The sequence below is a fragment of the Diceros bicornis genome, chromosome 7 (assembly GCF_020826845.1).
Source record: "Diceros bicornis minor isolate mBicDic1 chromosome 7, mDicBic1.mat.cur, whole genome shotgun sequence".
Classification (NCBI taxonomy): domain Eukaryota; kingdom Metazoa; phylum Chordata; class Mammalia; order Perissodactyla; family Rhinocerotidae; genus Diceros; species Diceros bicornis.
Window position 1 is genome coordinate 10,635,821 of NC_080746.1, and position 25,288 is coordinate 10,661,108.

Below are 25,288 nucleotides of genomic sequence, written 5' to 3' on the forward strand. Positions count from 1 at the left end.
ACTTCCCTCTACAGTGGGAACCCTCACCTTTAGAGCTCCCAGACAACCTACTAACCCTCCACCTCCCAAGCCTGCCTGAAATGTCTCCTCACCCAAGAAGTCCCCCCAAAGCCAGTGAATCTGCATTTTCTCCAAACAAAATGGGCAAAATCCTCCTGCTGGCCTATCTAATCTCTACTGAAGTTTGTTCATTCTGTCCCTAGGCAGGAACAGACCCTGGCCGTGAGCCATGCAGGCTGGGGCCTGGGCTTTCGCAGGGGAAGGGGGCAGAGGGTTGGGGAGGGGAGCAGGGTGAGGAAGAAGGATGCTTAGTGGTGACTGGGGCAACCTCAAGCCATGCATGTGGTTTGCTCAATCCAGACCCTTCCTGTGGCTCCTCTTCTGGTCTCTTTGGCTGCTTCTTTCCTGTCCTTCCTCAGTGTTCCTTGCTCTTGAGCCTTCTATGGCTCACATATTTTATCTGGATCCTCACGTGTGACTCATAGCTCCCTCTCACTGAGACTGGGAGCTCCTCCTGAACAATTCACCTGTGTTCTCACAGGACCTAGCACAGTGCATACAGCAAGCGTTCCTCACATGCTTGGTGACAAAATGAGAACTGTGGCTCAGTCGGGTCTGCCCTGAAATGCCCAACGCTCAAATCTCCATGGAGAAAGAGGGACGAATTTCAAGTCAAATTAATACTAGAGCGAGGTGGGAGTAGGTCCTCTCTAGTGAATGGTTTGGTTTGTGCCCTTGAGGAGAAGACAGGAGAACCCTCAGTCTAGAATGAGCCTGCTTCCTGAGGATGCTGCCCCTGTAGAAGCCTGGGCTCTAAGGAGTAAGGATGCCTGCGTGTCATTAGGTACATGCAGTCCAGGAGGGCTTCCTAGGGAGGTAGAAAGGACTAGCTGTGGCCCAAGTCCTTGGAAACTCTGTTTTTTGTTTTTTTAAGATTTTTTTTTTGAGGAAGATTGGCCCTGAGCTAACATCTGTTGCCAATCTTCCTCTTTTTTCTTTTTTCTCCCCAAAGTCCCAGTACATAGTTGTATATCCTAGTTGTAGGTCCTTCTAGTTCCTCTATATGGGACACCAGCTCAACATGGCTTGATGAGCAGTGAGTAGGTCCGCGACCGGGATCCGAACCTGCATACCCCAGGCCACTGAAGTGGAACGCGCGAACTTAACCACTGCGCCATCTGGCTGGCTCCTGGAAACTCTGTTTAAGTGCTCCTGCTTGGTAGCGGCAGTCTCCCCCTCTCCCTACCCCCATTCTGCCTTTAAAGAGAAAACTCACATAGAGAAATAGAAGGCCAAGCAGGGAATTTGCCCAGACCCCATAGAGCTGGATGGGCACACAGTATGGCATCTGAAGGGGGCGACCAATTTGAATAAAAAAATATCTCTCACTTGGCAACACAAGACCAAATGATTAGCGTGCAGGGGAACCATGAGCCAGCAGTTTGCAACAAAGCTGGTGGGGTGTTGATCCAGAGGATCGTGTTCCAGAGGGCAGACACCCCTCCCTGGGCCAGGCTGGCGCTCAGTGTGGCTATTTCAGGCTGGGGGGATTAAGGGTGAACCGTGGCGAATGCGTACACACACACACACACACACACACACACACAGACACGCCCCCGACACTCCTTTTCTCTCTGCTCTCCCATGCTGGCTCCTGTGCCCTGATCCCCGATCCTGTGTCTGCCTCCTGCACGGAAAGTCTCTTGGTCTCTCCTTTGTGGGGAGGCCTATATTAGTCCCCACCTACCTCAGCGAGACAGTGACAGGAACCTGACCTGGGACTGTGATGTGGATAGCACACGGCATGTCCTGCTCACCTTCTCCTCCACACACCGCAGACTTTGCCCTGACCCCACAGCCATCTCGCCCGCCCCTTCTTCACCTCACTAGTGCTGCCATTCCTCTTGCCTGCCTCTGTCTTTCTGCCCTTCCTCTCCCTAGGTCTATGTCTTTTTCTCTCTTTTTCCTTTTGTTGCTTTCTTCCGCCAAATCTTCAGCCTTTCTCTACCTCCCTCTTGAATGGTAAATGCTGACTTTCAACATTTGTCTGTCTTTCCCTTTTTCTTTCTTTTATTTCTCCTTGCCTCCTTTGGCTTCCTCTTGCCTCTCTTGATCTCTCTCTCTCCATCTTTCTCATTGTATTACTTGTTTCAAAAGATATTTACTGGCCGTCTGTCATGCACAAGACACTGTGGTAGCCACCTTTAGGTGTGGGTTATAATAATACATAAAATACTATCTCTACTCAAATAATGTTTGTTATCCAGGAGAGAAAAATGAGGCTTATACAAGTGACTATAATACAAAGTCACATGTGATGTTTACCATATAAATGGCCCGAAGTGCTCTAAGAGTTAGTTGAGAGAAAGAAAAGTCCATTCTGCGGGGGAGGTCAGGGAGGCCTCCATGGGAGAGCTGCCTGTTACTGTCCTTGGGGAAGAGGCGGGGTTTGGTCCCGCAGAGATTTGAGGGTGTCACTCAAACAAAGGGCATGCAAGAATGGTTGCAGCACCTCCAGAAGGAAGGCTGAGGCCAGACCTAGGAGGGCCTTGAATGTCAGGTGAAAGGATATGAAAACCCTGGGGGGCAATCAGAGTTTCTGAGCAGGAGAATGACGTGAACAGAGCTTTAGGAAGATAAAGCCAGCAGCCGAAGCTTAAGAAGTGTTTGTATGCGTATGTGTGTGTGAGTATGTGAGTGTGCGTGTGTGACTGCATGTGTATGTGTGTAGGAGGGCTGAGGGAACGCCAGAGAAGACAGGAGAGCAGGTTAGGAAGCTAGGGCGGTAACGTGTGTGTAATTACCTTATTTACCTGCTGAAGCCGGAACTAAGTAGGTGGCGGCAGTCAGAGGAAATGAAGGGACAAGTTTGAGAAATACCAAATAGGTATACCTGGCTAAGTGTCTTCTCCTCTCTTTCTTGGGGTCTTTGTTTTGCCGGATTGTCTTTGCCTGAGTTCCTCTTTCTAAGTGGATCAGAGGCCTTTCTGCAGTGGCCGCCCCAGGGCTGGCTTCATGGTCAGGCAGAGATCTGATGCTTACAGTGATAGGAATCAAAGTTCTTTCCTCTTTTCTCAAAGCTCAGAGGCGCTGAATACTGGGATTCCCCAGGAGGACTGACTTTTGCAGGCAGCATCTCAGACCCGGTTCACCCAGAGCCCACGTTATCCTTCTCAGCCAACCTCGTGTCTCCAGTGACCCTGCTTCTGCAGACTGACTTCTCAGCTCGGGGACCCCAACCCTGAGGGGGCCGCTGTGGCTGCTAAGCCCTCTGGCCCTCCTTTCTTCTCTCACTACCCCCAACGCCAGAGCTTGAGGTAGACTTGGAGGGCCCAAGAGGGGAAATCCAGTGCCTCTCCAAGGACCTGATTATTTCCAAAGACTTGTGCTAATTTTCTGATATGATCCTCACATCTCTGCGAGGCACTAAATCCTCATTACTTTTCCTGACCGATGCATTCTAATTAGATCAACACTTAAAAAAAAATTCACAATAGCCACAGGATGGCTTTCCATCTCATTAACTCCTCACTTATTATTTTCATGAAAATTACTGATAAAAATGTGCATCTCCATTTGGTAAGGCCTCACAGACTCCTCGGCTCCTATCTTGCATCTCTCCCGTCACCGGGGCTGTGCAGCGTCGCCATGGTAACCCACAATAATAGAAACTAATAAATTACAAACGAGATGCTCGTTGAGCAATTATTGTCCTCTTTTATGCAAGTTTCTTGCTAATTTTGATCATAAGGGAAAGTACAATAAGACTCTGAAGGAATGAGTCTATTTCAAGAGAATATTAGCAAGCAGAAGCCGGGGCGGCTGTTTTTAGATTTGTAATAAAGTGATTTGGTGATTTCAAGCAATGGGAAGAGGAAATAAACTTCTTGCCTCATGTCCCATGCAGTACTCACTGTCAAGTCCCACAGAGGCCCATCCCACCCGGTGGGTTTGATGTGATACTTGTTGTAAAATATGCAAGGCACGGTTGGCCTTCTAGAGGTCACCCTGACCCTTCCCCTGTCTCTGCCAACCTGGAGATAGATTATGTGTGTTGGTCCTTAAAACTTAGGGATCAAAATGGTGCCACCTTTCTTAGAACTTTTTCCCACACCTCTTGCCAATCATCCTTAGAATGTTTACCCATACCCCCAAGCACGACTGTCTCATGCGAAGAGCCTCCTCTAAACCTCCTGGGGGACCCTCCCTGTGTCTGTCCCGGGCTAAGGAACTCAGTGGGAGAGGAAGAAAGTGGTGTGCCTATGGATTACGTAGATGCCAGTGAGTTTGGTGGAAAGGTATGGCCAGGCAGCTTTCTTTGTTTATAGGTTTGGGAAAATATTCTGCCTAGAGAGCAGAGCCCATTCTTGCTAAGAGCACATAGTCACCATTTCCACATGTCCCAGTTCCCAGGATGAAGCTGGCAGGTGAATCTTGAGAGGGGGTGACCTGAGGTGACATTTACAGTGGCCCTGAACCTTAGGGAGACAGATGTGCCAGAGTAGGGTGAGCAACTAGAGAATGCTCAGGGAGAAACCGTCCCATGGGGATCTGTCTTCGTCTATTAGGTGGGCAGGATTCGGGGAAGAACTACTTTCCCCAAACCCTCCCTCCCAGGAACACAGGGAGCTCAGCAGGCAGCAGCCCTCTTGAGACGTCTGTGGGGCTAGGATGTCTGGGTCATCCTCTGTCCGTGCCTCATCCTCCAGAAAAGCTTTCCATCTCCTTAACTCTTGTGCTCATTTCTCGGGATATCTTGGGTCAGGAAGCCAGGAATCATGTTGGATATTGTCCCTCTCAGATCTGGTTATCTGCTAGAGAATACTAATGCCCTGGCATGGTGAGCTCTGGTAAAAAAGGGACTGTGCTGCCTGATGACTAGGAGGAGGAGTAGATCAGAGGAGGGCCCTCGAGGTGAAAGGATCCAGTGAGTCTAATCCACTTTCCTAGGTCACCCAAGGACCTTTAGACATTCCTACACCTGGCTTATGAGCCTGGCTTAGGACCCAGCCCTGCGTGTTACCTGGGAGTGAAGGTTTATGGAGGGCTGGTTGGGGGAGTAGGGCCCCCCGAGGTCATTCCTGAGCAGGTTATCGCTGTGCATCTTGGTTTTGAGGCAGGTGATGTAACGATTACAAAAGTCCTTGCAGAGTTCATTGACTTTCTCCAACTCCAGCAGGTGGATTCTCAGGACCTGGATTGCCTTCACCATCTGGGAAGAGGGAGGAGAGGTGAGCCCAGGTGTTTGTATCACATTCCACTCACCGCCTTGAACCACCAATCCCCCGGAGAGAGGAACCCATCCCCTGCCCTAGGTATATGCTTTCTCATCCACATGATTTAAATTCTAGTTACAGCTATCTGTGGACCGTTTGCCTGCTTTGAGCTCACTGTTATCACAGCTGTTCTGGAGGCCGTTGTGGTATTTTGAGAACAGCACTGGCCTTAGAGATAGAAGGCCAGGTCTCAAGCCCCAGGTCTGCCATTCATGATCTGTGTGACCTTGGGCAATTGCTTAAGCTCTCTATGCCTTATTGTTTGACTAATGGGGATAATTATACCCTAACAACTGTACAGGTTTGTTGAGAGGATCGTATGAGGGAACCGCAAGCTGCAATGTATGAAGCACCAAATAAGCATGAGCAAGACTGAGACCTGAGTTCCTTGCAAGTGTCCTGAGATGTCAGGGACTGTCTATTCTTAAACACATATTCCGAGTGCCTCACGTGATACAAGTCACCTTGCAGATGCCCCATTGACACTTGCTGACTGACTGAATCGTCTAGCATGACTTAGCTGGGCGCTGGACACCTAGCTCTCTGTGGTGGCCTTTTCTGTGCCCTTTGGACTGTTGAACATGTGCCTGTCACCTCTGCAAAGGGACATTCCTAACTTCTCATGGCAAGAAGCTATTTCTCACTTGAAGTGTTTCTCTTTATCATTGTTATTATTATAAAAAGAAAGTGCTATGGGAGGTATGGAAAATAGAGGATGAAAAAAATTGCCCTTGATCCAATCACTCTAAAAGAATGATGATTTTTTTTCTTTTCCATATACATGTATTTTAATGTAGTTTCAATCACCTTGTGCATACAATTTTGTTTCCTGTTTTTTCCCTTAGATTACCAAATGTACTTTTCTAAGTGGCAAAATTGTTTTCTCTATCCTCCCTTCTAGACTGTGAGCTTCTAGAAGGCAGGGATGATATCTAATTTGCTCACCACGTTATCTTTGGCACCAACACTTACGGATACTGAGTAAATATTTACTAATGGGTAATAAAAGTTACTGAATAAATAGATTTTTCATTGTTGCATAATATTCCATGTGTGTGCCACACTTAACGAATCTCTTATTGTTGGGCATTTAGATTACTTCAAATTTTTCAATTTTATAAAAAATGTTACAGTGACTATTTTCCAACCTTATAGATTTCATTCCTGTTTCTGCATTATTTCCTTAGGAAGAATTCCCAGAAGTGACAGGAAAAAACAATGGACATTCTTTTGGCTCATGATAAATATTGCCAAATTGCTTTTCACAAAAGTGTTGTTCAAATGGTACTGGACCAATTGGACATCTACAAGCAAGAAAGCGAACCTTGATTTAAAGCTCACATATCGTAAAAAAAGTAACTCAAATGGATCAAAGACCTAAGTATAAGACAAAAAGTTATAAAACTTTTAGAAAAAAAAAACACAGGAGAAAATTATCAGGACCTGGAATTAGACAAAGAGGTCTTAGACTTGACACCCAAAGCATGACCCAGAAAAGGAAAACCTGGTGAGCTGGACCTCATCAAAATTAAAAATATTTGCTCTTCAAAAGACTCTGTGAAGCAGATGAAAAGATAAACTACAGACTGAGGGAAACTTGCAAACCACATATCTCACAAGGACCTTATATCTGGAATATATAAAGAGCTCTCAAAAGGAAACAGTAAAATAACAAGCAATCCAATTAGAACATGGGCAAAGACAACATCTGACATTTCATGGAAGAGGATACACAGAGGCAAATAAGCTCATGAAAAAACGTTCAATGTCATCAGTCATCAGGGAAATGCAAATTAAAACCATAATGAGATATCACTACACACCTATCAGAATAGTTAAAATAAAAAATAGTGATAACACCAAATACTGGTGAGGAATTGGACCCTGGATCAATCATCTTTGCAGGTGGGTATGTAAAATGGTATAGCCACTCTGGAAAACAGTACAACAGTTTCTAACAAAACTAAATATGTGCTCACCATACGACCCAGAAATTGCACTTTTGGGCACTTATCCCAGAGAAATAACAAGGTATGTTTACACAAAACCTGTATGTGAATGTTCAAAGCAGCCTTATTTCCAATAGCCGAAAACTGGAAACAACCAAAACATACTTCAATAGGTGAATGGATAAAGAAATTGTGGTACATCCATATCATGGACTAGTACTCAGCAACAAAAAGAAACAAACTATTGATATACTCAACAACTTGGATGGATTTCAAGGGAAGTATGCTGAGAAAGAAAAGCCAAAAGGTTACATATTGTATGATGCCATATATATAACATTCCCAGAGAATTTTTTTTTACTGAGGTAACATTGGTTTATAACATTATATAGATTTCAGGTGTACATCATTATAATTCAACTTCTATATCCATGATATCATGTTCACCATCAAAAGTCTAGTTTCTATCTGTCACCCTACAAATGTCCCCGTTTCCCCCTTTTGCCCTCTCCCCATCCCCCCTCCCCTCTGGTAATCACCAATCTGTTCTCTTTATCTATATATATATATTTTTTATCTTCCACATATGAATGAAATCATACGGTATTTGTCTTTCTCTATTTGACTTATTTCGCTTAGCATAATATCCTCAAGGTTCATCCATGTTGTCACAAATGGCAAGATTTCATCTTTTTTATGGATGAGTAATATTCCATTGTAGATATATACCACATCTTCTTTATCCATTCATTCGTCAACAGGCACTTAGATTGTTTCCAAGTCTTGGCTATTGTGAATAATGCTGCAATGAACATAGGGGTGCATATATCTTTTCGAATTAGTCTTTTCATATTCTTTGGATAAATACCCAGAAGTAGAATAGCTGGATCATATGGTAGTTCTATTCTTAATCTTTTGAGGACTCTGGATACTGTTTTCTATAGTGGCTGCACCAATTTACATTCCCACCAACAGTGTACAAGGGTCACTGGCTTCCAGCGATGCAGCTCTACTCACACCTGACACTCTGGGGCTCACAGAGAATTTTGACTGTCAGGTGTGAGTACAGCTGCATGGCTGGAGGCCAGCACCACACCCCTTTCTGAGCTTCATTGGCATTTCAAGTGGGAAGTGACTGAGGAGTCCCTGGGCTGACATTTGGATTGTCTGATAGGCAGGGATTGTACTCAACTAATTAAGGGCTCTTCAAGTACTGAATTAGACTAAGTGTCACTCAAAGACAGAAACCAACAATTTTGTGTCCCCACGCAGGGCTCAATCACAGGGTCTTGTCCTAAGGGAATGGTCCCTCCATGGGGCTGAGACTAATGGAGACTGTGCTGTTCCAGGCAAAGAGGAGAATAGTGACTTTAGTACGGATTATTGGGACCAAAAAATGGAATTAGGTACTGAATAAATATTTGCTCTTGCCTAAATTTTCTACTTGACTTTAAACATGGAGATCGTGTTTATGTCTTTAAGAGTAATTAGCACAGTATAAGGTGTTTAATAAACACTCATTGATTGGTTGATAACAATACCCAAACATTTCTTATTCTTATTATGTCTCAGGCACTGTGTTAAATCTACCTCATGCCCTATCTTATTTACTCCACACAATCACCTCTGCAGGTAGGTACCATTATTGCCCGTATTTTACAGTTAAAGAAAATGAAGTGCAGAGAAATTAAGTTTTACTTGCTTCAAGTCACACAGCTGGTAAGTGACAGAACTAGGATGTGAAGCAAGGTTGCCCGTGTTGCTTCACCCTCAATACGGGCTCTCAGGATTTATGCAGATAGAGAAAATGCCAGTTTAAAGGGTACATGGTTTAGGGAGAAAGTGGCTCAGTGACAGGAATTATGGGGTTTTAGAAAAACTAGATAGCTTTGGGGACATTCAAGTTTAGGATTTCCAGAACCCTCTCTGGTAATGTTCCCTCATTCGGCTGCTCTGGTTTCTCATCTCTCACTCCGTCTTTTTCCCTTTCTTCATTCCTTATTCCTTCCTTCCTTTATTTTTAAATCTTTTCATGAAGTAATACACACACAAACATTCAGACACAGAGAAAAATATACACATCTATTCATTTATTTTAAAAACATAGCCAATAAGTACTTATCACAAAAAACGAATCAGAAAATACAAATAGGTAAAACAAAATAAAAAGTAAAATCCACCCTGAATAGCTTTGCTCAAATGAAATACACACTCACTATGCTTAAACCAGATCTGGTTCACAGAGGCCAAGAGGGACCTACCTTTTGGTCTAATAAAGCACAGCTGAAGGATTACGTTTTTATGGGATAATAGACTTGGTTTAAAGATTTAAGAAGGTAGAGTAAATCATAATGGTATTCAGAGGCAACAAATTTGTAGGACCTATTTAATATTAGAGAAAGAAATGGGCAATGCATTAATGTGGGCAGCTGCCTGGCATAGCAGAAAGCCTGTGGGGTTTACTGTCAGACAGCCTAGATCTGCGTCCCGGCCTACTGTTTACAAATTGGGTGATATTGGGCCAGTTTCATGACTTTTCTGAGCCTTAGTTTCCTCACTTGTAAAGTGGGGACAATGATCATCCCTAACTCACAAGATTTGATAAGGGCTAAGGGAGATAATAATGTGAAAGTGCTTTATAAACCACAGGGGACTAAGTGCATATACAATTTTTACATCTTTTAATAATTTCTAATATCTTTTTGGCTTTTTTATTGCTATTCCATATTCTACTATTGGAAAAATAATCATTCCCAGTTTTTTCTTCTATATTTACGTTTAGTAAATTATCCTTTATCATACGTGTTTGCAATTTTGAGTTTTTGCCTCTAAATCAGAATAAAACTCTGATTTATTAAACTATTTTCCTAGGTAATCAATGTCATATAAAATGTTATTCTAGATCTTCTAGAGCAATAACAATTCCATTTAATTTAATATCATCATCAAACGGAGGAATGTATCCTTAATTCCTTTCCCCAAGTTTTGCTCCATCTTTCAGCTTTTCTCCCTCCTTTCTCTTTCAAAATAAATAGCCCTCTTCTTCTAAAAGAAGTACCCTTCAAAAAAGCAAAACAAGATGCAACCTTGCAGTTTAGTCTCATACCACTGTACACCAGCCCCGCAAATCCCAGGAAAGTTCACAGGCCCCGGGCTTCTTATTCTCCATGAAGTCACATGGCGTGAGGTCCCAAATCTATTATTTCCTGCCTGCGTGTTTTGGACAAGTGGTTTAACTTTATCTGTAAAATTTAGGATGATAACAATACCTACACTGTAGAGTTGTTGTGAAAACTGAATAAGATAATGTACACAAATGTTCTGGGCACGTAGTAACTATTCAATAAATGTCCATTCTTTATGCCAATGTGCCCCTCCCACCACCATCAAGTTGCTTTCTAAAAAGAGGTCTCTCTTGTAGGATTGTGGCCTCTTTACTTGAAAGTAATAAATCCTTGCCTTTCAAAACATTTATATACATAGCACTTTACAATTTGCAAAATTGTAAAGTTTCTCTCCATTATCTCATTTGAGTCTCATAACCATGAGGACACACAGGCAATATTATTACTCCCAGAGATGAGGAGATTGAAGCTCAGAGATTAGGTAATCTGCTGAATTCCAAGCAGCAATTAGAGAGGCATCCTTGCCCTGGAGGGCAGATTCCTTTCACCCTCTCCTTCTTCTGCAAATTGGAAGCTGGAACTATTCTCCCTCACTTGCAGATGAAGGAGTTTATAAACACACATTCCTTAAAGTGCTGAGATATTTCCTGTGGGTTATTAAGACAGCCAAAGCCAAAATCTAATCAGGAGTTTTTCCAGACCAGACCAGCTTGGCCTGACCAATTGGAAGTGCAGGGTCACTGGAAGAAAGAACGAGACATGGAAGAAAGGTGAAGACCAGGGACCAGAGAACATCCAGATGATTGGGGGATCGCAAGAACATTCTATGGAAACCATCATACTCGACAAGTTAAATCACTCAAGTCAATAATGTGGCACTTCCCCTCCAATATCCTCAGAATTTGGAGAAGGAGTGCGGTTCAGAGAAAAGAGGGGGGCTTCGGGAGTTAGACCCACTTGGTGCTGCAAATCCCAGCTCTGTAAGTTATTGGCTAGAGAGTATTAGTCCTTGATTTTCTCCTCTGTAAAATGAGGATAATAATAATTACCTCATAGGTCTATCGTAAGAATTAAATAGCAAAGTAGGGTGCTCAAGAACAATGGGTTTTAGAGGCTGAGTCTTGGGTCTTCCACCTTCTGGGAGACCCTGGACTATTTACATAATTTCTGCACTTTACTTTCCTCATCTGTAAAATGGGATAATAATAACAACTCTCTGAGTTGTACTGAGGATTACATGAGATGCAGCTAGAAAAGAACTAAAAACAAGACCGGGTACATAGAAAGTGCTCAGAAAAGAAGAGCTACAGGGCAGCGTAACCGTGAAGAGTGTGGGCACCGGGCTCGAGACCTGTGTGTGACTTGCGCCCCTGCCACGTACTGGCTGTGTGATCTTGGGCTGGTGACTTCACCTCATGTCTCAATCTCCTCATCTTAAATTGAGGATAATAATAATATGTGCCTCATTGGTTTGAAAAGAGGATTAAATAAGAACATATATGTAAAGTGTTTAGAAGGGTGCCTGGTACCTAAGTGCTCTATAAATGTTAATTATTACTAGCTTTGATTATTCTATTTCCCTTCCCTTTCCTGGTGTCTGTAGGATTTTCTGCTCCTATCTAGGTGAAGAGAATTTGGACTGAGGCTGAAGTGAACCACTCTGAGGGGGACCACCCGAGGGCTCTGTGGGCCCCGAGCGCTGGCCGGGCTCCTTCCTGTACCTCCTTAGCCACAGCCTCCGGCCTCCAGCCCTGCCTCTTCAGAGTGAGCCCAGGGGCCTGGGGGCCCCATTTTGGAGCGGGCTTTGCGGTCAGGCAGCCATAATCTGTCCCTCGAGCCACACCAGAGTCTCATTAAAATGTGCCCCATAAATGTTAAAAAATTTACACATAAAAAAATTCCATGCATGAAACTGAAACCGTACGTTTTACAGCCTCAGTTTGAAATCTTGCATAATATATAAAACCTCAGCCCTGCACTGGGGGCCCGTAAATCAGATTTTATAAAAAAAAGCTTTTACCTTTCAAAGGGGTTTGGGGAACTTGCAAATTTTACAGACTTTACCAACTGCCAGTCTGAGGCTGCTAGGCCCAAGCAGGGGACCCAGATGAGCCCTGGGTGGTGTGGGAATTGGAGTGGCAGGTGTCCCCAGGGGAGCTAACCAGGGGGGGTTCCAGCGTAGCCACCATGGGGGTAGAAAGCCACCCCCATAATATAAAGAGTGTGGGCATCAGGAGGAGAGACGCTGGTGGTACTCTGTAAATGAAGGCTCTATTGCCCCAGGAAGTAGAGAGGTGGGGTGACATAGTGGAAGGAGCAGAGACCAGGAGCCAGCAGACCTGGGTTCTGGTTCTGACAAGTCATTTCCCTTCTCTGGGCTTTAGTGTCCCCATCTATAAAATGCCGGAGCAGGGTGCGTTGGGCTTACTTCTTTCAACAGTTGCGTTTTCCCCTAACGTTCTGTGATCCTAAGTTTCTCTTCCCACAGGGGTGCTGTCAGAGCTGCTGGCTACCCAGGGGAGGGAAGTTCCTTCAGAAGCCTACAATCTGGGAACCTCTCTGATCTGTGGGCAGCTCTCAGAGAGCTTACTCAGCCCTTCCCGCGGGAACTTGTCTGGGAGACTGTCGGGAGCAGGGGAAGTTACAACTGGCATGGACGAGATGGGGGCGGCCAGCTGGAGGTGGGAGGATTCATGTCCAAATGGTGGGCCTGGTGGCGCTGGGGACCATGGGCACACTGGGCTTCAGAGAAAGCAGGATGAGAGCGAGGCTCGAAGGCCCAGGGTGGGACAAAGTTTTGGGGGACCCCAATTGCTCCTGACAATCCCATCTGTGAAAGTCAATATTCAAGGGCAAAGGAAAGCCGCCCTGACATACATATATATAAAAAATAAATCTCTCAATTATCTCAGCTCATTTGCTTGGGGTCTCTCATTTTATGTCCCTGCTCTGCTGCGCAGTATATCTGTCCGGATAAAGAGTTACAGTCCGTTGGGCTACGTGTGCGGGGTTGTAAAAAACACAGATGCCAAATTAACTGGCTGTGGCACTCGGCAGCTGATTGAGCTGATAATGACGCGATCTGACCTTTTTCTAATTTCTAATTATGTGCATCTCAGCTGTGCTGGCTACATGATTCTTATCCTAATGATGGCTCCTGTTGTTGGCCTCTTCATCTCCCCCCTCCCATCACAGGACTACAAGTGGGGTGGTAAAGGGCACTGCTTGACTCCCTAAATAAAGTTTCAGGGTCCCAGCCACATAGTCTCTTTGATGGCAGGAGGTGAGGCTGGAAAGCTGGAAAGTCTTGCCTTAGTGATACTGCATTTGAGATTAACCTTCTGGACGCCACACATTTTTAAAGGCCATTTAGTTCCACAAGCCATCTCATTAATTTTTTTATTACAGTCTCATGAGATAGGTGTATTAGATTCACAGATGAGGAGACCGAGTTTCAAAGAAGTTAGGTCATGAAAGGCTCACAGATTGTAAGCAGTGAAGCTAGGTTCTGGTCTTTTATCTCTAAGTGCTCCTTCAAACTGTCTCCATTTAAATAATTGATCAATCAACCAGTCATTGACTGTGGCTAACTCATCTAGGTAAATTAGGTTCACATGGGGGGATGGTATGTCCAAGGATTGCTCCACCAACTGGACCACTCCCAGCCCAGTCACCTGAGATAGAAGACCAGGGAACACCAGAGGTCTGGGGACCCTGGGGCAGTCCTGACAACATCCACATCCCTAGGTCAGGCCTGGCACCTAGCAGACACTTAACCAAGGCTTGTCATATTGAATCAAGAAATCTGATTCTTTGAGTGAACAGAACCCAGAGAGACCCAGGTAGTGTTGGCAAGGGGAAAGCACGGAGCTGGCCACTCTTCAGCTGTACTAGACTAGGAGGCTGTCCTCCATGGGTCTTCCATAGCTCACCTGGCAAGTGGTGGTGGGCAAGTTAAGTGAGGTTTGTCTCCCCAGGGCTCTTACCTCTTGAGAAGGTTTAAATTCACTCATATTACTCAGTCTGATTTTAGGTATTTCCTACCAACTTAGGCCTCAGTTTCTTTTTATGTCAAGTGATAGAAGTGGGTCCTCACACCAGGTCTGTTCCAGTTCCAGGAGAAATGGTGGCTTATCTCCTGGCTCCATGGCTGCTGTGGGTCTAAAGCCTGCTTCATAGCTGCAGCTCTGAGATTCTGATCAGCACACAGCAGGGCAGGGCAGGGCAGACCAACCTGCACTTACTATTCGGCCAGTTGGAGAACCTGCATGGGGAGGCTCTCCCAGGGGACCTGGGAGACAGCAGTCTGGGCTCCTGGGGAGTGGCTGCTGGGTCCCAGCAGGGAAGAAGGAGGGCCAGGGATGAGCAGAGGTGGACCTGGCGATCTTAGATACCTGCGCTAACACTCCTGATGGTGACAAGTGCTTATCCTCTGGCCCAGGCCTGCTCCCTCTCTCTAAATGCTGCCCTCATCTTAACGCTTCACAAATTTCCAGGCCGGGGTGGGCTCTCCTGGTAGCTCTTTTGGACTCTACAGAGTATCATATTCAACTCCTGAGAGAAGTGGTGGGGTGGATAATTTACAACACAGACTAATACCTAAGTCATTTAAATCTGTTCTGCAGATGCACTGTGTCTGTATGTGTGTGTGTGCATGTATGTGTGTATGTGTGTGTGTGCATGTATGTGTATACGTGTGTGTGTTGTTTGTATATATGTGTGTGAGTGTGTGTGTGCGTGTACGCTTTCTTTCTCTCTTTCTGGAGCCACATTTGCTTTTCTAATTCTCTTTCCCTTTTGGGAGCAGGTACCTGCTGAACTCTGGATGCAAGAGGTCAGCACTATCATCAGTTTGTGGAGGAGACTTTTGCAGTTTCCAAATTCACTGTGCATAATCTGGGTAATCCACCCCCAGAAAAATCAAGAATTGTGGTTAATATTTCCGGGATGACCATTTATCAAGATGAACGAACACAGCAGCCTCTCTCCTGCTCTCTCTCAGCAGAATTCCCAGAGCTAGATGAGAATCTCAGATGTCATCCAGCCTGGTGGTTACCAAACGTTATTGATGATTGCAAGTGCCTGGGAAACTTTTAAAAATGTAGTTTCACAGACCCCACCAAACTTACTGAATCACAATTTCCAGGTGGTGGGGCCCGGGGATACGTAATTTTTTAAAAGCTGTAGTGATGATCTAGATGGCAAGCTAGGTATGGGAGCCTGATCTACTGGATCCTCCTAAAGGGCGGGACCTCTGCTGGTCTTCTTCTCAACATGACTGTGTCTCCAGGTCTTTCTAACTATTGATGAGCTTGAATATGCCTGTCCCCCACATCCTCCACACTGCGGCACACCCGCTACCGGCTCCTCTCTGGGCAGCCCAAGACCGATTTACTAACATACCAGGACTCCATCCCTCAGAACAGCTACCCCAGACATTCTGGCTTCTATGACCCTCCTTTCCTCCTGTCCGCTCTGCAAGAAGGTGGGCAGCAAGATGCTGGCGCTACAGTGGGCAGAGAAGGGGAGAGCTTTGGCAGCGAAACCCGTGTATGCGACTCTTGGTTTAAGGGACTTAGAAACGGTTCTCAGCTGCTGAAAGGGTGCATCTAGTGTCTGCCCCATGGTGGAGATGCAAACTTTTTTGTTGAATGAATGAATTAAAGGATCATTTCTAGGGCATTTGGAGGGGATCAGAGGGTAGGAGGACCCTAGCCAGGGTGGAGGTTGGAGGGTCTTTACCAGATTGTCCAGTTCTGGGTCATCGCTGAAGAAGGGTTTGTGCTCCTGCTCCTGCTGGTGGACAAAGTTCTCGATGTCCACATCAAAGCTGGCGGAGGTGATGCACTCAGAGCCCTGGGTGGCCTGTTCACATTTCTCAAACAGCAGCGTCAGGAGCGGGAAAAGAGGGTGCCTGCGGGGACACGAAGAGCTCACACATGTGCACACATGGAGACCTGCGGCTGGTGGGTCCCATTCCCACATTCCCACCACTTCTTCTCCCAAGGTGCCACTCCTTGAGAACGTCCCCATTCCCCAAGGTCAGCCTAGATGGCAGCATTTCCTGCGCTGGCACAGAGGATCCAGTCTCCCAATTCCTGGGGCTGCAGAAGGCTCTGTTCCTCCCCACTTGGTGACTAACTTTTCCCTTTGGTCAGATAAGCTGCAAGGACATTTGATGAGAGATGAAGGGTATAACCCTTCAAAGAGGTAGGTGTCCATTTCTGGCTCAAGGTCAGTCTGGGAAGGAAACATATTAAATGTCCAGAGAAGTTCTGGACATGAACGTTAGTGGTTGGTCACAGATCCACTCTTGTCGGCCTGGAGCCAGCTGAGGGCAGAACCTGTGTGTGGGTGTGTGCAGCGGGATTGTGTGAGAGCAAATCGTCCACACATGGTGGGCAGATGTCTGCACCTGCCCTGCATCTGTTGGCCGACTCAGTCTAAGTCAGACGCCCCAGATACATGAGTAACATCTCCCTGCGCTTTTCCGTCATCGCACACTTAGCACAGCTGTAATTAAATGATTATTTGCATCATTATTTGTTCACTGTTTTCCTCCAAGACTGTCTCTGTCTTAATGATCCTATATCCTTAGGACCCTGCCCTGCATGCTCATAAAAAGGCACTTCATAAATATTCAGTGACTGACAATGAATCAGTGAATGGAGAGTCTGTGAGTGTGTGGGTGTGTCTGGGTGTGGGTCTCTGATGTAGATATGTCAGCTGAAGTACTTACCTGAACGGCTCTGTGGGTCTCAGCTTCGACATCACTGACTCCAAGAAACTTCCTTGACTCTCCCCCCTAACGCCTACCTATGCTGACAGCTTCCTGAGATGTTTGTTTCATCATCTGCCTTCCTCAATGGACTGTGAGCTACATGAGGGCAGGAATCCAGCCACCTTATTCATCCCTGTCTGCCCAGAGTCTAGCAGAGGTATGTAGATCCCAGTAAGTATCTGTTGAATATGTATGGTATGTATGTGCCTATTTGCATATATAAGTGCCTAGCATTCTTGTTTCTCTGCAGCATGTGTGAACAACCATGCCTTAACATCCAGCACATGTGTATGTGTGTGGGTTGTTGACACTGGACTCTGGAGCCCCATGCCCTCCCATTGTGGTTCCAAAAAAGCCTCTGCACATCCCTTTCTGGTCTCTTGCTTCAGTCCCCTGGGACCATGAAATCTAGCTCCTTTCTTTTTGAGTAAGCCATGCCTGCTGGGACAGGAGAAGTACGTGTGCTGGGCCTGGCCCCCAGGCCTCTGCCAAAGGGAATGTTCTAGCCAGCACTGCCCAATAGGACTTGCTGCAACAATGGAAATGGTCTACAATCTCTGCTGTCCAATATGGTAGCCACTAACTACATGAAGCCAATGAACATTTAAAATAAGACTGTTGTGGGGGCCGGCCCAGTGGTGTAGCGCTTAAGTTCGTGTGCTCTGCTTTGGTAGCCCGGGGTTCGCAGGTTCGGATCCCGGGCGCACACCAATGCACTGTTTGTGCAGCCATGCTGTGGCGGCGTCCCATATAAAGTGGAGGAAGATGGGCACGGATGTTAGCTCAGGGCCAGTCTTTCTCAGCAAAAAGAGGAGGATTGGCATGGATGTTAGCTCAGGGCTAATCTTCCTCACACACACAAAAAAGACTGCCGTGTCTAGGACATTGCATTTTAAATTTAATTTAACTAATTTTAAATAGCCACATGTGGCTAGTGGCTTCCATACTGGAAAGCACAATAAGTCATGAAAAGGAAAATAGACCATGCTTTCTCCCTCCAGCACGCCATGATTAAACACACCCAGAGAAGGGCTGAACATGCAGCCTACACAGTGTTTGTAGGTAGATGGGGGAGCCTGCCCCGTTTGCGCATTCTAATAATTCTAGGCAAAAAAACAGAAGGTGCTTAGCCCCATCCACACTCAGACCCACACCTACTGGTCATTCTACTCAGGCCAAGGGGCAGTAGGGGATGGGTGGAGATGAATTCCTGCTTCAGATGAGCTGCCTGGCTTGGCAGAGCCGGCCCCTGGACACTGTCTCCTGACCCCTGTTGTGGAAGTTCATGCATACACTGCTGGGCCCCACGCCTGCAGGCTCAGTTATAGTCTGGAGGGAAACAAGGCTCAGTGTCTGAGGGCGGCCCATCTGCAGCTCCAAACTGCTAGAAGATCTATTCAGCCCCCGCAGGAAGCTGGTAGAGAAAACAATGGGTTCACTTAGCCATTGGGCTGAAGACAAAGAGAAAACCAGGTGAAGGGTTAAACTCCAGTCTAAGTCTTCATTTGCAGCCACTAATACCGCAGCATATTATAGTCTAATCTAACCTGATCCCAGTTTAATGCAAGATTCTCCTGGCCCTGAGTGGAATACCAAAGAAAGCCTCAGTGGCTGTAATTTAAGCAGAGCCCTGCAGTGGTTTAGCTGAGGGACATGAAAGGCAAATTCCAGACGGTGTTATGAATTATTGCGCCTTATGAACCTTCCTACTCTCAACAGATGCCTGCTGCCATTTAAACAGCCACTAGATCAATTAGGAATGAAAGGCACAAATCGACTCTGTACAAGGGCACTAAATTACCAGGAACTAATAATCCGCAGCATCGTGCCAGGTGGTGGGGGTGCGGCCCCCGCCCCAACCCCGCGCAGGCGCCGGTCACTGCGAGTTCCTTTCCCACTAGTTGGAGGGAGGGTGGGCAGCTGCTGCATGGAGAGGGGATGGTCTGTGTGTGTGTGCACCTGGGTGAATGTAGGCTGTCAATGAGAGCAGGTGTGAGTGTTGTGTAAGTGTGCTGTCCGGTGCGTTTTTATTGTGTGCACACACGGTGTTGTATATATGCAGTACATATGCATATATGGGTTGTGTGTACAGAATTGGGGTACAGATTTTGTGTGCTGTGAATACAGAGTGCATATGCCCTATATTGTATGCAGTGTGTGTGCACGTGCTATGTGTTTTGTATGCGATTTGTGTGCGGGGATTGTGTGTTCTGTGTACACAGCATGAGTGGCATGTGGGGTGGGGAAGAGGGATCTGCCTGTGACTGAGTCTCCGAGCTATTAGCACTAGAGTTGGGGTGGCGAGAGGAGGGTAGTCTCCTCTGCCACTGTCCTTGCTTCTGCAGGGAGGAAAGTGGTCAGAGAGGGCCTCTCTGAGGAGGTGATATTTAAGTTAAACCTCCAATGATGAGGAGGCAGTCATGCAAAGATCTGAGGGAAGGGTGTTCCAAGCAGGAGAAAAAGCAAAGCACTTGAGATAGGAATGAGCTTGGCACATTTCTGGAACAAAATGCAGACGAGTGTGGCTGGATTGAGGTAGGCAGGAGGGGAATGGAGGGAGATGAAGTTGAAGAGGTAAGCAGGAGTCAGATCATAGGTCTCAGACAGGGCTGGGCTTTGGGGGGCTGGGGGTGAGGTGGGGTGGAGGCATTGTCACATACATTGGGAAACAATGTGCACCTTCTATGCAGAGCCATAGCGTGGATCCCTTTTATAAACCTCTCATTTCCAAGAGTTAGATCTCTCCAGAATGGGTGTGTGTGTCGGGGAGGCATATCTAGGGGTGTTTTCTGTGGCTTCTGCTATCTCCCAGAAGAAGGAAATATGCTTTCCATCCTCTACCTGAAATTAACCAAGGGCCCTTAGAGCACAGAACAGGTTCATGGCTGCCTCTCTCCAGCCCCTCCCCACCTGAGCTGCACTACCAACTCCCAAATCCTCCCTTCTCACACCCCCCTTCCCCTGGCTCCTGTCTCCAGTTCCACTCACCCCAATCCCTGTATCCCTGAGCCCAGGAGCTTGGACAGCATCTGAGCTTACCCAGGGCTTTTCATATGAACCATCCAGAGTCATTGGGACTGCCTGTGGCTCCCAGGCTGTATCCGTCTGGATCCCTCGATAAACCCAGACTGCTACCTGCTACCTGCTACCTCAAGCGTAGGGATCGCTGAGATGCTCTGCACCCGCCCCCTGAGAAACAGGTTCAGTTTCCCAATGACTTAGCTGGGTTCGTGACTGCAGTCATGTCATGGGCTTCTCTAAGGCTGTTCCCAGCCCATGTCCCAGCCCCTTCCCCAGCTGCCCAGCCTACACCTACTAAGGGTTGACCTATATTTCTATCTACCCTCCAACATCACCTTGTAAGGCTTGGCATGAGGCTGGAAGCCACCCTCAAGGAGTCCTTTCCAGCAACTCCCACTGCAGGCTTGGGGCAGGTGGGGTGAATAGGATAGGGATCATGAGAGCCGGGCATCTTAGCACCTGGGACATGAATTGCCTTGTCTGAGCCAGGCATCAAATGGGAAGAAGGATTTCCAGTTAGGTTGGGATATTGGTTCTTCTACTCTTGGCCTTCCCTGAGCTTCAGTTTGTCCAACTAAAATGGGTTTAAGGTGTTCCTCTTCCCGCTGCCCAGATCTCTCCCATTGTGCATCAATACCCTTCAGAGGCTAGAAGCAGGAATGTTGAAACTTGGTCCCCAGTGCCCAGACAATGATGAACAAGATAAGAAAGATGGCCATTAAACTTTATTTCCAAGGAGCGAGGACATTTAACCTCCATAAGAGCTCACCTTCTCCCTCCCTGGTCTTTCTCTTCTCTTCTTCCCCTATGTCGCCTCCACCTGACCGCGCCCGCCACCCCAATCTCTCTTAAGCTGTTCAAAATTTGGAGGAAATAAATCTCACTGCACTAATTCAGTGAGAGTTTGAGCCTCGTCAGTGCAGAACAAATAAAAGGAGTGAACTGGCATGACATTTTACTGCAGAAGAGAGGTCGTTTCCAGCCACTAATAAAAAGGATTTGACACAGACTAATAAAGAGAAATGAATTTCTCTAATGGCCTAATTTAGCACATTCAGCACTGTGCCTCTGCCTGGGTGCTGGGAGGGCGGGAGCCTTTGCCGCCGTGAGCGCGGACAGACCCAGGAGCTGGGGAGAAATGTGTGGCTCCAGGAGAGGGGAAGGAGAGATGATCTCAAATAACATTTTATGATTATTTTTTTTTTTCTGAGTTTCTACCTCCACCCCCACACTCATCACCTCTCCCCAGGAGCATCTGAACCAAAATCAAGCTCAAGATATGCAGTTCCTGTTAACGATCCAAAGAAATAAAGAGCCCCTCTCCACAGAATTGCAGTCTCGTGCTAGCTTAAGATGGTGATTAAACCGGATGTGTTGATTTCTACAGGGGTTTAAGCCATCGTTTGGTTTAATTACTTCTGACATTTCTGCCTTTGTGTTTTTTACACCACCCAAATTCGCTGGCCTGGAATGCCCAGTTTGGGGTCAGGATATTTGGGGCTGCCCCCGAGAGCAACTGATACACTGTGGCCCAGAACTGGGCAGGATTTCAGCTGAAGCCTTTTGCAGAAGTGAACATCACTCCCTCTCTAGCAGCAGAGAGGCTGAGATCCCTCACTCAAACCCCAGTTTTAAATCAGGGCAAAGCCCCAACCCCCTTCTAATGAGGCTTCTGGGAGCATCCTTGGGTGAGTGAGCTCAAGGATGGTAGGGAGAAATAGGAGGTAATAATAGGAGGGCTCAACACAGCCCATTTTATTTCTCCCTACCTCCAGACTGATATTCTTAAGGTAAATTGGCCCGATAGGCTTCCCTAACATTTCCAAAGCGCTCCTGGCACAGATCACAACTTCCTTGGTAATTCTTATATCTAACTTAAAGTTCCCCTATAAGGCTGAAGCTCATTTCCTTTTGTTAAGAGGACTCAAGAAAAGACAAGTGTACTCTTTTCTGCCTCCCTTCCTTTCTCTTTGGACAACCTGGGTGTATAAAAAATGTTTTTAAACATTTCTTCCTGCTTAAAGGACCAGAAACAGAGACAGGAAAAAGAAAGAATGCAAAAATATAGAGGTTTGGAGAGGCTAAGATGCAAAGAACAAGAGAGACAGAGACAGAGAACAGACATGCAGACAGAACAGAGCACCACAGACTTTGAGGGGGGGCAAGGATGCTCACACGCAGGGGGAGACATTAGTGTTGAGTGCTCTTTCTGGGTGATAAACCTTGTGATTCACAGTCATGCCACTCCGTCACTTCTGAGCCTCTCAGCCATCCCTTCCCTTGTGACCTTGGCCAGGACTGCAGACCTCAATTATGGGTCCAGCCAAGTATGTGGCAGCCTGCCTGGCTGTCCACCTCCTCTCCCTGTGACTGACCTTGGAGCCCCCAAGCGTGTCCTGGACCTCACCTCACAGCCCAGACTCACCCAGCTGGGGGAGGTGGACAGAGGAGGCCCAGTGTCTGCACTCATCCCCTCCCTGGGCCCTGGCTGCTTCTTCCACTGGGGACAGGGGGTTAGAGCCTCCAGGCCCTTCCTAGCTGGGATGAGGATGGTTGGTCCAGGGGTGGAATGTATGATAGGAGAGCAAAATTTCTGGGTAGAGATTCTCAGTGATGAGCTAGTGGGACCAGAGGCCTGGTCGGGGTCAGACTGCTGCAGAAGACATTGGTCTGTTTGCTGGTGAGGTGGGGCGGAGAGGGGGAAGCAGCAACCAGGCTGGTTCTCTGATTTCCCAACCTAGTCTCTACTGACACACACAGTGGAGGCCTCAAGCTGCCAAAGGCCCACCACCCTGGAAACTCTGCCCAAGGGCCGGCATTTTGACATTTGATTTCTAGTACTCCAGGTCAGAGGTCACTGGGATCACAGAATCAGAGACAATACCCAAGAGCTACCTTCCAGGACGGCCCCCTGTCCCTTTCCTGGGCATCTACTCAGGGCCGGAAGGCCCATAACAAGTATTCATTCTGGGCACTATAGTGAAATTTCCCCTGCATGCTGATGAAATAAAGTCAACATCCTCAGATGAACACCCAAGGAGCTCACGGTGTGGCCTCAGCCTTCTTTTTGGTATTTCTCCTCGGTAGATTCCACAGAGAATGTGGTGGTTGGAGGGACAGCAGGTGGACCCTGGTCCCCTTATCTTCACTACCCCCTTTACTAGCTCAGGCAAATCAGACTTCCTGTACTGCTGTTCCTTCCACATGAACTGTCTCTATGTCTCTACCTGTCCCTTCTAGTAACCTTCCAAATCCAGCCAAAATGCCTTCCCTTCTACAAAGGCTCCCTGATGGGTCTCTCCAGCAAGAGAAACCATTGCTTCATCTGAGCCATCATGGGAAATGCTTTCAGGTTTCTACCTTGACCTCACTCACCATTTGGGTGAGAAGCTGTGTGGTCTGAAACAAGCACAGACTTGGGAGTCAGACAGCTGTGTGGCTTTGGGGCAAGTTACTGAGTTTCTCTGAGCCTCAGTTTCCTCGTTTATAGAACAGGGATAACACTGCCTACCACACAGGTTATTGTAAGGATTAAATGAAGAAACATGTAGAGCGTCTGGCAGTTAGTAAGCTATCAATTAATGCTTGTTCCATTTCCCTGGAAGGGTGTGAGGGCACCTTTTTTATTCAGAGCAACATTGACACCATCCACTCCAATACGTTTATATTCCCATCTCCACTGACTCATTTGGCAGGGAAAACAAGCCCACATGCCAATTCAAATAGAGGTGCAGAAAGAGGAGGAGGAGAGTCAACGTACAATTTATCAGAACTTAGAATCTCATTTCTTTAACCAAAAAAGCGCTGCCAGTAAGAATTTATTTTTATTTCCCTTATGACACTTATTAAATTCTACTAACTATAGTTGTTTGTGCAGACTGTCTTCCTTACTCCATGGTGAGCTCCTCTGGTCCATGATCTCATCTTATCTCTTTTTGAATTCCCAAGGGTCAAGCACAGTGCCTGGCACACAGCAGAGGATCAATAAATATTTGGTGAATGAATGAATGGGAACAAATGAATGAATGAAGTAAGCACTGATTATGGGAAGGAAGGTTCTGAGACACAGTCCTGAAGTTCTTTTGGGCTCAGAATCCATTCCTACTGCGGTACTCAGATCTGACATTGCCATCTGGCAGCTTCTAGCCACAGTTGCTACAAAAGGACCTTCTTTGGGCTCTGCTGGGGTGTGGGGGGTGGGGGCTGGCAGGGTCCTGGAGGGAGGGGAGTGAGTGGGGAGGAAGTGCTCACCCAGCTTTCCACTTCTCCTCCCCTTGAAGGCACCAGATGGAGAGAGCAGAGTGGGGTGTGGGAGAACAAGCCAGCAGCTCCTGGTTGGATGTATTTTTACTTCAGGTGTGACGTTGAAACCATGCGGGTGTATTTTTAGTCCTGCCCAGTGGGCGGTGTGTTCGCCTGGGTTGCCTTGGAGAGGACTTCTTCTTGTTGCTAAATTAGAATTACATCTGCTAGGGTTCCTGGGCTCCAACCAGCTCCTCCCCCAGGTGGGTGGACAGGTCCATTCCTGGCAAGTTCTGGCCACAGTCTGCTCTGTCCCTGTCTCTTCACACTCACACACATACACACACACACACACACACACATCTCCCTCCTTGTACATTTTTTAAAAAATAAATATGAAATCTTAACAAAGTGAACGTTAAGGCTAGTCTGCAAGGGCAAGAATACAAAGAACCTAAAACTTGAGACTGGGTAGGATTTCGTGTCCAGCTCCTTCATTTGAAGGAGAGGTAACTCAGGCGCAGAAAAGAGAAGTGTCTTTCCGGAGGTTAGGCAGCAAGTGAGAGGCAATCAGAACTTCTATGTAAGTCACCAGAGATTCAGCCAGTCCCCAGTGAGGAAGCTCTTTGGGGGCAGGGATGGTGTGGGAAGGGGCACTCTATCCATTTTGCCTGGTGACTGGCAGTGACTAAACACATATTCACACACATTTGGTGGCACTTCGTAAGTTACAAAGTGCTTCTCCGTGTGCTTATTGCATTTAAACACCCAATATTCTTATTATTCCCATTTTACTGATTAAATAATTGTATCAAGCCAATAAGTAACTGAGTTGAGACTTAAACCTGGGTATGCAAACTCCAAATTTTGTGCTCTTCTCTCTCTTCCATGTGC

The 25,288-nt window shown here is 46.7% G+C and overlaps 1 protein-coding gene across 3 annotated transcripts in view; it reads right to left on the reverse strand.

Annotated features, from left to right (window-relative positions):
- PKNOX2 (PBX/knotted 1 homeobox 2) overlaps positions 1–25,288 on the reverse strand; it is a 186,486-nt gene that overhangs the window by 29,055 nt on the left and 132,143 nt on the right. For all 3 annotated transcript variants that reach the window (XM_058544884.1, XM_058544883.1, XM_058544885.1), the window contains 2 exons: positions 16,093–16,264; positions 5,024–5,212 (listed from right to left, as the gene is read on the reverse strand). In XM_058544884.1, coding sequence (XP_058400867.1) covers positions 5,024–5,212; positions 16,093–16,264 — 361 coding nt within the window. The remainder of the gene's footprint in view (positions 1–5,023; positions 5,213–16,092; positions 16,265–25,288) is intronic.